The 15,046-nt window shown below is 60.0% G+C and overlaps 1 protein-coding gene across 1 annotated transcript in view; it reads left to right on the plus strand.

The window, feature by feature from the left end:
- CACNA1C (calcium voltage-gated channel subunit alpha1 C) overlaps window positions 1-15,046 on the plus strand; it is a 463,376-nt gene that overhangs the window by 421,064 nt on the left and 27,266 nt on the right. Inside the window, exons 33-34 of the mRNA XM_065888236.1 lie at window positions 11,432-11,464; window positions 13,856-13,984. Of these exons, the coding sequence (XP_065744308.1) occupies window positions 11,432-11,464; window positions 13,856-13,984 (162 nt within the window). The remainder of the gene's footprint in view (window positions 1-11,431; window positions 11,465-13,855; window positions 13,985-15,046) is intronic.

Below are 15,046 nucleotides of genomic sequence, written 5' to 3' on the forward strand. Positions count from 1 at the left end.
GGTTTAGTTTTCCGTCAGGATTTTTCCTTGATTAAGAGACTTGGTAATGTTTGCACAAATGTCGATGCACTGAACCACTGAATAAGAGCGCGGAGCAGATGCTCTAGAGTTCTGATCTAAGGTGTCAGAAGCACCCCACGGCCGCCACCGTCCCCCGCCCTTGTCCTCACCTGCCCCCTCCACCCCATAGTCGGCTGCCAGTCGGTTGAACTGATGTTATCATATGTCCTGCTGCCGCTGATCAGGAGTCCTGTCTGCCCCCTTCGAGCGGGTGGACGTTGGGAGGAGGCTGTTCTGCTTTCCCTGTGTCCCCCCGTCAACCTGGCCCCCTCCCTGCTCGCCCCGTAGCATAGATTCGATTGCCCCTCTGTCCCGGGGATCCCCCAGGGTCGTCTTTGTCTTGCGGGGTGTCTGTGTGTGTGTGTGTGTGTGTGCGTGTGTGTGTACACTCCCTTGACCTCTGCCGTTGAATCATTGGAACACAAGGAAACCAAGCTCCCCACTCAGACTCCATGCCTCCTCTCCCTTGGCACTGCCCCCCCCAAGTGGCTGGATGGACCCCAAGTTGTATCCCAGGAGCTGTCACGTCCCTACCTACAAGTATCCACCGGCCAGCGCCTGTGCTCGGACCGAGGGGCCCTCGGGGGAGACCAGGGAAGGGCAGGATGAGCCTGCGTCTGGAGGGTGGGGCCCTGTGGGGAACCATGCCAGGGGACTTGGGGCCGATGGCAGGGACCCACAGGAGGGTGCCAGCAGGCAGCTCCCTGGGTGCAGAGGACCCACCTCAGTCCCAGGGTCCTCTGGGGTGCTCACTGTTGGCCAGGTCCACGCCATCGCCCAGCCGGCCGTTTTCTTTCAAATCACTGCTATTTTTAAAGAAAAACAAAGACGAAGGGAAAACATTCTAGCGTATAAAATTTCTACCCCAGAAAGTGACTGTTGGAATTGGGGGTGGTGCAAGACCCCAGGAACGGCACGTGGAGTCACATACAGACCCTCCATTTGTACAACAGTTTCCATTTACAACTCGCCTCGGCGCCCAGCCTGTGTGCCGTGAGCCTGAGCTTGACAGACGCGAATGACCATCCCCGTTTGCCGATGCACAGGTGAGGATGGAGCGTGCCAGTGCCTTTGCTGCCCCTCGGCTGGAGCCCAGGCCTCCCGGGGCGGGGGACCAGCATTCTTGTCTGTTCAGTCCATGACGCCTTCTGATGAACACGTACATCTCACAGCCTCTTCTCGCAGACTCCTGCCGGCCAGGATTTGTTCAGCCCTTACGTTCCATAGTCTGCATCTTTAAATAACCACAGGAGGTTTTTTATTTTCTAAACGAGAAGTTATCGGCCCGTCCCCGCTTCCAGTTGGGAAGCCCCTCCAATTCCTCCCAGTATTCTTCGCCCACATGGAGATGCTCTTCACTCTTCAGATTGAGGAGTTTGTGAAAAGTCACACGAAGGGTTGTCTGGAGATAAAGACGGGGACAGCGTGTGTGACGCAGAGCAGAGGAGGTGTCCAGAGACCCACCACTCGGCCCCGACTGTTTCCCACCCCCTCCCACACATCCAGAAAGGACACCTGCGTCATCATCCCAGGCAGGGGCTGGAGGAGAAGGCTGGACCAGGGTCAGATCAAGTGCTTGAGTCCTGCTTCTCCCTCCCCGCCAGCCCCCACCGATCCGAGGAACATGGTGATTTACGGGGCTGGGTTTTGAAGCTCAACTAAGAGCATCCATTTAAAAACCGGCCGTAAACTGTACGGCACTGTTGGGACTTCCCTGGTGGCGCGGTGGTTGAGAATCCGCCTGCCGATGCAGGGGACACGGGTTCGAGCCCTGGTCCGGGAAGATCCCACGTGCCGCAGAGCAACTAAGCCCGTGCGCCACAACTACTGAGCCCGTGTGCCACAACTACTGAAGCCTGTGCACCTAGAGCCCATGCTCCACAACAAGAGAAGCCACCGCAATGAGAAGCCCATGCACCGCAACAAAGAGTAGCCCCCGCTCTCTGCAATTAGAGAAAGCCCGCGCGCAGCAACAAAGACCCAATGCAGACAAATAAATAAATAAATAAAAATTTAAAACTGTACAGCGCTGTTAAAGGGGAGAGACCGTGGCACCCAAGCAAAGGACGATCTTTCCGACGCCCCTGCTGACACACGAGCCAAGCACAGATGTCACAGCCCTCGTTCCCGGATACACTCGAACTCTTGGTCAGTGGGTCCAGCCAGATCAAAGCAAGCTCACTGACCACTGCCCACGACTCAAGCCAAGATGGGCCTGTCCCACAAGCACGGACATGGCCCTGCACCCCGACGGTAGCCAGGATTGTGGGACAAGTTATAGGGACAACAACGCTTCTTCTCAGAGGCAGGACCCTCCACCGTATGGTTCTGCCTTCTGGCCATAGGCAGGTTATGGGTCTGGACGCTCACTGGGCCAAGAGTTCAGCTCCAGGCCTCCCCGAATTTTCTAGTCTTACTGTTGTCACAAGACCTCCTTTTGCAGATAAACGTTCCATTCCAGTGTCAGAGGGATCCCTGAGGCTCTCCACCTGTAACTCGTCATCTTTGACAATTAACCTACAGAGACCAGCTCTCGTTTCCCTCCCCAACTGCTGTGTGCATCCCAGCCGCCCTCCAGATATTCCCCACGTTCAGAGTCATCTCCCCTCAAACAGCTCCATCTTCCTGCCTCTGCTAGGCTCTGGTGCCCTGCCTCGGGAAGTGGATTCCCCAGCGACCCCAGTAACAATTGTCCCTTCCTTCCACCGTGGCTGGAGCCTCCCCTTCTGGTGCCGGGCACCTGGGATCCATTATGGGCCAAACAAAAGCCCGTCCTTGGGAGCTGGTGTCCTAAGGCTGGGAGATGTTCGGACACAGAAAATAAGGAAATGGTGCAGTAGGTGGAGAGCCGAGAAGTGCCAAGGGAGGAGGTCGGAGGAGCAGGGAGCCGTGGAGGCTGGTGCCGTTCTCTTTAAGACGAGCTGTACTGAGGAGGGGAATTTGAAGAAAGCGAAGACCTGAGGGAAGTGAGGCGATGCCTTTGCGGATCCCGGGAGAGGAGCTTTCCGGCAGGACACGCAGGGTGCGGTGGTCAGGGAGGAGAGCAGCTTTGGGCCTTCGCCTGAGCGGGAGGCGGAGACTCGGGCACCTTTGAGAAGAGGTGTCCGTGGTCCGGGGACCCCCTGCGGGAGTCAAGGGCAAAGCCCTCCACCATTTGGAAGGCGGACGCAGCCATCCAGGTGGGAGGGGACGGAGTTGCAGCAGACGTGGTGAAAACGGTCAGATTCTCAGTGTGCTCTGCGAGCAGGACCCACGGCCTCTCCTGACAGCCTGGATGTGGGCGCCAGAGGAGGAGGGCTCCCAGGGAGCCGTGGGGTCCCGGCCAAGCCGGGGAGGATGGAGCCGGCGTCGGCAGGAGGGTGGGAGGCGAGGCCCGTTTGCACGAAGAGGACGAGGCTCGGGGGGGTGGGGGGCTGTGTACTCGACTGCCCAGCGGTGATGTCAGGTGGACAACAGACACCCGGTCTGCGGTCAGACGTGGAATCAGCAGCCCAGCGACGGTATTCCAGGCCAGGACAGGTGAACAGCTGAGGGAAGAGGAGAAATGGGGGGCTGAGCTGGGGCCTCCGGCTCACTCTGGGAGATGCCCTTGGACCCTCCAAGGTGGCCGGGGGAGGCCCGGGGCTCCGCAGTCACGCTGGATCCTGCGTCCGTGGCCGCGGCCCGGCCACCCCATCCCCTCTGGACGCACTATCTTCTCCTCCGTCTGTGCAGTCAGCGCCACGTCCCCTAGGAAGCTCCCTGCTCCTCCTTTATCCCTTGAGTTGGAAATTCTGTTTTCCAGAAGGAAAACCTAGTGACGTTATCCTGTGATGTCAGTGGAAGCTCCTGGGGTGTCAGAAGTGGCCCCTGGCAGCCCCCAGTTACCCCTCCCCACCCCTGCACGACAGGGAGTGCTGGGACGCCCGGAGCCCTCATCACGGACACACGTGTCCCCAGTCGCGGACGAGGCAGCCACGGGACTGACAGCAGTGACCCGCCTTGGGGCTGGCCGTCCTTGAGTGCAGCGGCGGGGGCCTGAGGTGGGCCAGAGTGCCCCCCACCGGCTCTGCACTGGATGCCTTCTGACAGTGACGCCCTCGCCGCCTGGCAGGCCCACGTGTGGACCACCCGAGAGCCGTGGCGTCTAAATTATCACCTGGAAACTCTCCAGAGAGAAGGCCCCAGGGATCCTCAGGTGGGAACAGGACGCGGCCGAGGGCCTCCGGGCAGGTTCAGTGGACGGGGACTTGCGTGGACACAGACAGAGAACTAGCGCAGGGCTGCAGAGCGGCCGAGCAGGACGGCGGGGTGAAGTGACGCGGTCCCGGCTGGGGTCTCGTGAGGAGCTCGGCAGGGGTGGGGGGCAGCGTGCTGCCCTCAGGGGGGCGCCAGGCCAGGGCCACCACACGTCACATCCCTGGGAGGGGCCGAGCTTGCTCAGGGTTTGCCAAGGCCATGCAGCTAACAAACATGTGGCGAGAGCGGGATTCGAGTCCATCCCTGTGGGAGAACTGACTCCTGCACTTCCATGAGCCCTTCAGCCAACCGCGGGCAGGCTGGCAGTGACCCTGCTCTCACAGGCCCCGCGCAGGGCACTCCCAGCCTCAGGACCCCAGGCAGCGCGGCTCAGCCGAACTTCTCCGGGCCTGAGGACTCCAGGGGATGCTCGGACGCCTGGGCCCTGGGTCATGGGGCTTGGAGGACAAGAGCTCAGGAAGTGTGGGGCAGCCCCTTCCCTGCCCTCTGGACGGAGGAGAGAGCGGGCGGAGGGGAGAAGGGGTGGGGGCGAGGGGGCAGGTGGGACGGCTGGGACGTGCCTCAGCCTGGAGCATCTGGGACGCACGTCGGGGCCTCGGTTAAGTCAACACGGGTGGTGTCAGGCCAAGCCAGGTGGAGCAGCTGTGACCCTTGCCACCTTCCTGTGCCCCCATCCCCCCCACCTGTTTCCCTCTGCTGGTCCCTCCCCCGCTGCTCCAGTCCCTCCCCTTCGCAGCACCACCTCCACTCCCACGCCCCCAACAAATGAAGCCACCAAGGTGCCTTGTTCACACGAGGGCAGTACTGACTCGGTACCGCCCACCCCCAAAAGAAACTCTGCCTTTAAAGGGATGAAGGTAAGACTCGACCTAGAGGTGGTATCTAGAGCGTGGATGTGAGTGAGGAGGGGGCCCGGCCCCCAGTCGTCCTAAAGGGTAGTTTCTCCTCTGCTTGGAGAGGAAGTTGGCCCTGAGAGGTTGAGCAGTGAGCCGGGGCCCCCCGACCAGCCGCAGTCCAGCAGGGCGCGGGGAGCCATTTGCAGAGCCCGGGCTCTGCCTGCAGAGCGAGGCCCGCGTGCTGGACCGCAGGCTGTCCCGAAGCAGTGGCCTGGAGGAGGGTCCTGCAGGCCTGACCCGAAAGGCCCCTGGAACCCGTTTCTAATGGTTTTCTCCCAGCTGAGTTAGGCTGTCCGGTGTCGCGACAGCCAGGACCCAACAGGGCCCCTCATGCCCTCTGCCTTCTGACCGAGACCCCTCCACCTCCCATCCTCTAATTTTCTTTCCTTTCCTCCCTCATTCTCACCTCTTCTGTCCTCATACAACCCTCTCCTTTCCCTTAAATCGGAGGACTGGACTAAAGGATGCTGTCAGGACACAGCCCTGGTTCAGCCAGACGGCCATCCATCCAGGCAGCGGGTGTTACTTGTCCCCAGCTGAGCCAGCTGCCGAGGTGTTTGCCAGAGAGCGTCTAAAGCAGAGGGACCTCGAATATTCCCTGAGCTCGTGGGGGAAGTGAGGGAGCTAATTTCAGCAGGCCCCAAAACACTGACAGGTGCCCCCAAAAGCACTCACTGTCTAACGCTGCTTCCTGAGAGCCGCTGCTCGCTGATTTATTTCCTTGAGTCTGTCTCTCTTCTCCATCCTTCAGGCTCACTGTGTCCGTCCGTGTGTGTGTGTGTCTCTCTCTGTGTCCCTGTCTCTGTCTCCGTCTCTGTCTCTCTCTCTTCTCCATCCTTCAGGCTCACCGTGTCCGTCCATGTGTGTGTGTGTCTCTCTCTGTGTCCCTGTCTCTGTCTCCGTCTCTGTCTCTTTTTCTTCTCCATCCTTCAGGCTCACTGTGTCCGTCCACGTGTGTGTGTCTCTCTCTGTGTCTCTGTCTCTCTCTTCTCCATCCTTCAGGCTCACTGTGTCCGTCCACGTGTGTGTGTCTCTCTCTGTGTCTCTGTCTCTCTCTTCTCCATCCTTCAGGCTCACCGTGTCCGTCCACGTGTGTGTGTCTCTCTCTGTATCCCTATCTCTGTCTCTGTCCCTGTCTCTCTCTCTCTTTTTCTTCTCCATCCTTCAGGCTCACCGTGTCCGTCCACGTGTGTGTGTCTCTCTCTGTGTCCCTGTCTCTGTCTCTGTCTCTCCCCTCTGCCCCCACATACGGGATTTTGTGAGCGCTGCTGGCAAGCGGATTTCGTTCATTTATTTTTCATGAGTTCCGTTGTTGGTTATCTGTCTGAATGACTGTCCCTCCCAAGGAAGATAAGACAGCCCTGGCGATTTTGTAATCAGTCCCGTGCAGCGTGAGCTCTGGCAGGTAACAGCCCCTGAGGAGCCGTCGGGCTGTAGGCGAGCAGTGAGCAACCCCTGAGGCCTCAGCCACTCCGCACCATGACTGACAGCACAGGCCGATCACCACAGCTCAGCACCCACAACGCCTGCTCTGCCCCTCTCCTCCAGTCCCCTTGGGGCCAAAGACCCCTCAAGGGTGCTCAGAAGGGCATTTCAACTGAGTGCCTATGACCACAAAGTTTCTCCTTTCTGGCTAGAATCTCCTTCCCCTTCTGGGTGGAATTTTCCTTTGGAGAAACAGATGTAAGCCCATGGTGGGGGGGGGGGGCTGCCTTTCCACCCTCCGCCCTCGCATCTTTGGGGTGACCTTCACTTGCGCCCCGCCCTTTTCTGTCCTTGCCTCCACCTTCCTCACAACCCCCACCTTCCCCTTCCCAGCTCTTCTCTTCCTCAAACCCAATTCCATTCCTCCATTCGTGCCGGACCGAAAAGGAAACTGGGCTTAAGAATTGCTTTTGACCATCGGTATTTCCTTCATTTGCCCTCAAATCTGTGGCACCGACCCTCCGCTGTGTGTCTCCCAGTTGACACGTGCTTACTTGGACCTTGCGTCTCCCTCCCAAGAAAGCACTTCATTCAACCTTAGAGAGCTGGCAGTTTACAACAGATTTTACTTTGACCCTAAAATTCCTTCCCTGCAGCCACCCCTGGCGGCTCTGACCGTCAGCACCTCCCAACCCCTCCACGTCCGCGGGGCCACACCTCAGTTCCCGGGATGTGCGTTTCTCCTGGTTGGAAGAGGGGCTAGAAGGATAATGAGAACCCCCACCCCTGAACGTATGCCGGCTGGCTGCTGGCCACGACAGCAGCATCAGATGTCTCTAGAAGCCCTTGACTCCCGTATTCCCCAGCTCTCTCTGTGTGTACCAGCCTCATATCTATCCTCCCACCCTAGGCTAACTGGGGTCTCGCCAACAAAGCCCCAACCCCCCAGACCCCCCCTACGACACCATGACATGCTCACAGCTGAACTACCGTCTTGTCTTACAGATCAAATCGAGATGAGATTAGAGACAGTTGGAGTAGAGAAGCAGAGCTGGTGGCGGGGGATGGCAGGCGGAGGGTGGATGGCAGGCGGAGGATGGATGGCAGGTGGAAGGGGGATGGCAGGCGGAAGGGGGATGGCAGGTGGAGGGGGGATGGCAGGCGGAGGGGGGATGGCAGCTGGACCCAGATCTTCAGGTGGTTTGGGATGGAATTGATACCAGATCCACTCCCTGAGTTCTGGACAAGGGTTTTTTGTTTTCTGTCTTTTCAAGCAAGGCTTCTGTAGGAGGGTAGCCAGTAAAAGGTCCACACATTCCCGTGCTGTTGCTTTTGACTTGGTTCAGAGAGATGTGGAATTTCAGTGACCGATACATAACCGTTGTCTCAGCGGCAGCCACTGGGATTGGGCCCTTGTCCGAGGGCCTGTTTGGACTCAGCCTTGCCTGCAGGGAGGCAGGTCATCTGCACATTTCCAAGCCAGCCTGGCCAGGAGACGCAGCCACGGCACACAGCTGCTCTTAAGTGCCCTCGAACCGCCGATCACGGAGAACATCCTAGAAGGTAGTCAGGATATCGAAATCTACCGCCTGGCCCTACCTCCCCGCTAACCCTCGCCTCCCAGCTATGCAAGAAGGGGGTCCGGGAAAGAGGAGAAGAAGGGAGAGGAAGCCGTCCCTTTTTTATGTGGTCAAGAGCGATTTCCAACAACCTCTCCGTTCTCCAGAGAGACAATGGGATGTAAACTGGGAAACGCCCACCGATTCTGGCATCCGTCCATCCTGGAGAACCCTCTTTGCAGGCTCCGGTGCCCCTCAGTCCCCTCGGCTCCCACGGGTGGTCTAGAGAGAGCACCCCAGTGAAAAGGAACAGTGAGGACATTCCGGAAACAAAGGCTTCATCCACTGAGGTGGTGTTTCTCGTCTGGTCCTGAACTTGGGTCGGAAGGGCAGTTTTCCAGAGCCACCCCAGGTCTTTGTCGGTTGAACCATACAAGGTGACCCACATACATGTGCCCAGGTGAGGGCAGGGTCTGTCCCTGCTGCTGGCCCGGGGCCTCTCTGACAGTGTCCCACCTTTGCCCCACATGGGGAGGAATAATCTCATTTCATTCCTACCAACTGCAAGAGCAAATTAAGTTAATTGCCCTGATACCCTAACCCCTTGAAAATGACCAGATCATTAGAAAACAAAGATCAGAATGGGCGGCTGAGAAACGGGCTGCATGCTCCCCGCTCGTGGACACGAGCTGGCGGCAGGCAGGGTGCAGGGCAGGTGATCCCCACTCCCCCGCACCGAAAAGGTAACTCGGGGTCACCGGGAGCAAGTCTGGGGAAGCATCCGAGGGGGGCAGCTCAAGCGCTCGGGGCTCCCCATTAATCCTGCACTTAGCTCAGAAGGTAGAAGTGACGCTCGGTGGTCCCTCAGGACGTTCTGGGGGGTCACAGCGATCGGCAGACACACTCGCCCATCTCCTGGCCGCCCGGGTATCTGGGGGTGACCTTGGGCAGCAGTGCGTCAGCCAGTGGTTCTCTGTGGGCAGGGCTGTGCGACGGGCCCCTTCCTGCACTCTCCTGTAGGAATCACTCTGGGTTGCCTTCCGGCTTTGTTACGATGCATAGTTACTTTCCAGCCCGTGGACCTTGTAAGCACAGCTCCTCACATGAGGACAGGCGCACATGAGCGGCTGAGAGGTGACCCTGCCCCGCAAGTCAGAAGCAGCCTCTGAAGAGGAAGACTCAAGGCCCAAGAAAAAAACGAGCCCGTGAGTCTCCACATTCTCCCCAAGTGAGGCTCGTTGGACGCTGGGTTCCCGGAGGCCCATCCTTCCTCTCTCCACGGCCCTTCTCGTCTCCTGTCATAGGGATGGATCCTGAGGGTTACTGGGGAGTTCCCCGGCGGCCCAGTGGTTAGTACGCGGTGCTTTCACTGCCGAGGGCCCGGGTTCGATCCCTGGTCCGGGAACTAAGATCCCACAAGCTGCACAGCGCGGCCAAAAACAAAAGCGTTGCTGGATTAATACATAGTGTTAAAATAATACGATGTGCCCAAGGTGATTAGAACAGACCCAAAGGTAAATCTTGGAGTAAAATGTGACTTACAGAAATGAGTCTGAAACGGGAGCATAAAAGGCTAAAAACAAGAAAACGACAGGTAAGACATTTAAAAAGCCCAAATGAAGGATTCTGCAGGTTTAAGCAGTAAAATAAGTAGTTTTAATTTTTTCACGGTTGGGGGTTAATTCGGTCAGGCCAGGTGACCCAGGCGGGTCCTCTAAAGCACCCCCATTCTGGTCCCATTCGGGAAGGGGTTGACCCAGAAGACCTTCAGTCATCTGCCCAGGGCTCTTGGAAGTAATGGGCACCTTCGATGGTTTTCAGGGTGCATCCAAAGCTAGAGCCTGCTGGGCGCTCGGCCTAGAGCCCAGCGCTGCCTGTGGACTCACCTCTGTGCGGACCTCACACCCCTCCCCCACTGAAGCCCGGGAGGCATGGGGCTCCTCACAGGTTAACACCGGGGCGCAAGCCCCTGACCAGCCTGGAACTTCCTCCGTGCGTGCGTGTGCGTGCGTGTGCGTGTCTGTCTCCGTGTTCTCTCAGCCCGCTGGCCAGATCCTAGACACCCCACCCCGTCCAGGCACATGGGTGGACCTGGCAGCTGCAGCCCGTCGTGAAGCAGAGACAGATCTAGACTGTTCCATAAACAACCAGAGAGGCGTCCTGTCCCTTCTCGTCCTTTCCCTCACCCCGTGTCTCCCCCAGTCCCCGAAAAGGACACGTCCCAACTTGCAATGGGAACGAAAGGAATTTGCTGAGAAATCTGTTACCAGAGAAGTACTTTTCAGTCTGCAAGCAAGTGTCTGTTGTGCACATTTCCGTCCTTGAAAAACCCCATTACATGTTCTCCTCGTTTATACCTTGAAAACAGAAACAGGAGCAACTCTCTGAAAGTGGAGGGTGAGAGTGAAGTCGTGACCTCCTAGAAGCAGTTGGCAGCTCAGGCGGCGGGGACCTGTCCCGGCTGTGCTCTGTGTGCGGGGCCGCAGGGCAGGGCACCTTCCCGGATGCAGCTCGGGGCTGCTGTGGGATGCGCCCCTGAGGCCAGGCCCCTCGGCCCCTGCCCCCTAATGGGCCCAGAGTCAGACCCCTGAGAACAGCTTCTCGGGGTGTTAACAATAATGTCCTAAATTGTGTGCAGGGCTTTCAAATTTAATAAACAGATCCACACTCGTTTATCTCAGGCCGGTGTCCAGGGTCCACACCCGGAGATCAGGAGCCAGCAGGCCCTTCTCCCTGAGCCTCAGCTGGAGGGCTAGCCCCACCATAGAGGGGGTAACTGAACCTCAGTCTTCCCCTGGACCTGGGGGGCCACTGGCCCCGGTCTCCTTTGCTCAAATACACGTGGGCAAAGCGCAGCCTTGGGCACAGGCAAGGTCTCTCGCCTTCAGCGGGCAGTGCTGGGTAAGCGTGTACAGTGTCAGCTCCTGGAGGCTACCTTAGGACACACAGCTGATTCAAAACAAACAAAACCTCCATCCTCAAAATCTGGAACGCCTCCGTGATAACAGGTGTGAATTGGTAGTTAATCTGTAGCCAGAGATGGTTCCGGGCAGGGGAACACCCAGAGTCCTCGCTGGGTGGGAGTCCACTCTGGCAGCGCCTGGACCCTGCCAGGCCTGTGCCGTGTACCCTCCACTTGGCGCTGTTGCCCTCTCCTGCCACCGCATTGCTCCTGTGTTACCAAGACCTAGAATGCCGGGCGTCTTCTTCGGAGACTCATTACAGCTCATCTCTGTCTGCCTTTCTTTAAAGCCAGCTGAACATACCCAATGCTCTCCCTTTATGGTAAGACTGAGCCTCCAGACCACGCTCCCAGCTTCTGTGACCCCCTCTAACATACCCACTTCCCCCACCCGACCCCCAGCATCTCGGAAGCCAGCCCCCGATGCATGTTGCCCGTGTCTGCCGTGCGCCTTGCCTGCCAAGTGCTGTTGGTGTGACATTTCCATCCTAGAGCTTTCCTGTGGGTGGCGGTTCACCATGACCTTGACTGTCTAATGAGCCACTGGGAGAGAATCGGACCCGAGGGACATTTCCTGTTAAACGTCCTGAGGACTCCGCTGGCTGACGTCCCCACCCTGAATCTGTCGTGGGGTTCGCACGGGGCACCCACGAGCGCCATGGCGAGGCCTCTGGGAAAGAGGAAGGAGAGGTGACATAGCTAGAGACGGGGAGGTCCTCCTAGTCACCAGGCTGTCCTCCAGCTCTGAGTCAAGGCCCCAGTAAGCGGTGAAGCTGGGTTCATTACCCAGAGAGTGGTTGGATTTCCTATCACCCCAACAGTTACCTGTGAGGGGCATGAAAACTAGGCCACGCCCGCTTCACTGCAGCAGACCGTCTGGTGGGAGCCGCTTCTGCTCTAGGAATCTTTGGCTAAAGTGATAGAGAGGCCGACCGGTGTGACCTTGAAGTCTCCTTGGAACAGCTGTCTCCAAGAGGCTGCTGTCACAGACTTCAAACGTGGGCCAAGCGTGGGTTTTTAGGAGGGCCAGTGAGTGGGTTGATTCCCCGAGCCCCAGAGGTCAGCAGACAGAGGCAAGATCGGTGGGGATATTTCCTGATGAAGCCCACGACCGTAGCTGGAAGGGCTGAGCCTGGACGTGCTGCCCGTGTGTCACCGGTCAGTGGAGCGTAAGGCACCTGCGGCGTCTGGAGGGCTCTGAACGCAGGACGAGCTCAGACCGGAGGCTTGCGTTTTGCTTTTTGACGAGTCAGATGCAGATGGCTCTGCGGCGCCAACCTCCCAGACTCGGTGCCCAGCTGAGTTCTGTGTAAGCTGGCGCGCTCTTCTTCTGTCTCCCTTCCCGAGCACAGTGGGGCTGACGGCCGAGTTCCAAGGCCCTGAGCCTCCTCTGGGGAAGCACCACCTCCTTTGAAGGAGAGAAAGTAGAATTTCACGTAGGTACACGGGTGACAGAAATGCAGAGATGAAGGGCATCAGACTTCAAAATGCAGACAGGTAGGGCCCGGGGGCCAGACGGCCTGCTGCCGGGGCCCCCCCAGCCCCTGCGGCCCCCAGCCACCAGCCCGCCCCAGGGGAGCAGCTCTGGCTCAGAAGGATAGACGCAGCCCGCCCCGGGAGGAGCAGGGTGTGCTGGCGCGTGTAAAACCCGGCCCGCTCAGGGGGCTCCTGCTCTGATCGGGGTGAGGGGAGCGGCCCCCGGAGCCCCGGTCACAGAGTCAGAACCAGGAGCCGCGAGGGCTCGGGCGCTGGTGGGATTTTCGTGGGCGTGGCCAGGCCAGATCTGACCTGGAGACGGTCAGAAATGAAGCCAGAGGAGCGGGAGTTGAGAATCGGGGCCCACATGGGGCCCAGCAACTACCCGGACAGAGGTGCCTCCGAGCAGGGGGCCTGCGGCAGGAGCCGTAACAGGAAGCCCGAAGGTCCGTTCTCTCCCAGTGCCCACGGGGCTGGGGGCTGCACTGGCTCTGGGGAACCGGCCAGCTCCCGGGCACCACCCAGCTCTCTGGCTGGTGTGGGCAGGAGGGGGGTCGGGGGTCATTTTGTGCTGACTGTTCCCAGATCTGGAGAAGAGGGTGACGGGGCTGCGTGTCCGGCCCCCGACCCCCAGCCAGGCATGTGCCGGCCCCAGGCTCCCCCAGGCCCAGCAGCCCCGGGCCCGCTCCAGGACACCCCTGGGGAGCCCACCCGCCCCGAGCAGGACCCCTCAGTCCTCTCACGGCAGGGAGACCCGTCCAGGGCTCACACTCCACTGCCTGGGCCTCCACCCCTCCCAGGCCTGTGCAGCCGGCGGGCCCAGGGCAGAAGGGAGCGGAAGGGCGGCAAGGGCTGCGGCCCGGGCCCATCCACAGCCGTGGGGGGAGGTGGCACACCGAGTGCTGAGGCTGGGCGGCACCCGCCCCCCAGGACCTCCAGAGCGCCGGTGCTGCTCGGGACGCCGGACCCTCGGCTGAGCCAAGCAGGAGGGCAGCAGGGGCACCAGGGCGGCTCTTGGCCTAGATTTCAGAGCAGATGGAATTTCTAGGGAATCACCTGCCGCCCCCCACCCCGGGGTGGGCTTAAGACCAGGGATGCTGGGGCAGAGGCTCGGGGCCTGGGCACGGCCGGGCGCCGCAGAGGCCTGGGGCTGGGCCTACCCGTGGGCGCCGGGAGAGTTGAGTGCAGCCGGCCCCTGCCGCCCGCCTGCGTGTTAACTGCTGTGTTAACGGCCCCAGAACGCGGAGGAGAACTCCCGCATCTCCATCACCTTCTTCCGCCTCTTCCGGGTCATGCGTCTGGTCAAGCTGCTGAGCCGTGGGGAGGGCATCCGGACGCTGCTGTGGACGTTCATCAAGTCCTTCCAGGTACCCCCCGGCCCCCCTCCCAGGCCCCACCTGGGACGATGCTCCCAGCTGAGGGGAGGCCGCAAGCATGCTGCTTTCTTCTCTCTTTTGTGGATTTGCCCCGAGAATTGACTGCACCAAGGGGTTTTGGGGGTGGAAGAGGTTTGAAAGCCATGGGCAGAGGTGGCCCGATGACCCCTCCCAATTCGGGTGTTGTCAGCCCGGGGCTGGCACCCTCGTCCCGGCAGTGGTTCAGCTTAGGGGCTTAGCCGGACTCCCTGGGACCCTGGTGTGCCCCGTGTGGACCCAGGGCTGCCCGCCGCGGGGCCAGTTCTCTGTCCCGAGCACTCGTTTCCTTCTGTGAAAGCAGAATGACGGTGGCCCCGGCCTCAGCCCTGGGTGACTGTACCGGGCCCACGTGCTCACCCACCCCCGACATTTCCTGGGCGCCACTGAAGGTGGAGCCCGAGCGCCCCCCAGGCCGGACGGCCCGTGGTCCCGCGGTGCCACCTAGTGGTGTGCGGGCTCCATCCGCCCCGTGAGCCGCGAGGCCCCCTCCCGGGGAGGAGGTGGCGAGCACCCCGAGTGAGTAAAGCGCGGAGGCCGGCCGCGGGCCAGGCCCTGACCAAGCATCTTGCGAGCCTTAAATCAGCCAGGCCCCAAAACGCCGAGGTCGTTGCTTTTCTTCCCATTTTTCAGATGAGGACCCTGAGGCTCAGAGAGGTTGAGCCCAGCCCAGCTCCCACAGCTCCAGTGGCGCAGACGGGCTTGAGCCCAGGGTCTCGCTTTTGTCTAGTGCCCCTTCGTCCTGCCTTTCCTACACCTTACGGCTGTGAGGTGGGGAGGGGCTGCTGGGTGTCCCCCACGGCCCTCCGGCTGCATGAGGACGGGTGGGTGGCGGGAGGGTGTTTTGCTCTTTCTAGATTGTTTGTACCGAGAGAGCGTCATGCCAAGCCCCGAGCTCAGAGCCCACCTTTCTGGGCGGACCTCCCCGGGTCTCAGGTGCTTGACACCCAGGTGAGGGGAGGGGTCGGCACCAGGCTCAGGCTTCTCCCATTTAGTGCCCAGAACGTCTGCGGGGCT

Source organism: Phocoena phocoena, chromosome 11, assembly GCF_963924675.1.
Source record: "Phocoena phocoena chromosome 11, mPhoPho1.1, whole genome shotgun sequence".
Classification (NCBI taxonomy): Eukaryota; Metazoa; Chordata; class Mammalia; order Artiodactyla; family Phocoenidae; genus Phocoena; species Phocoena phocoena.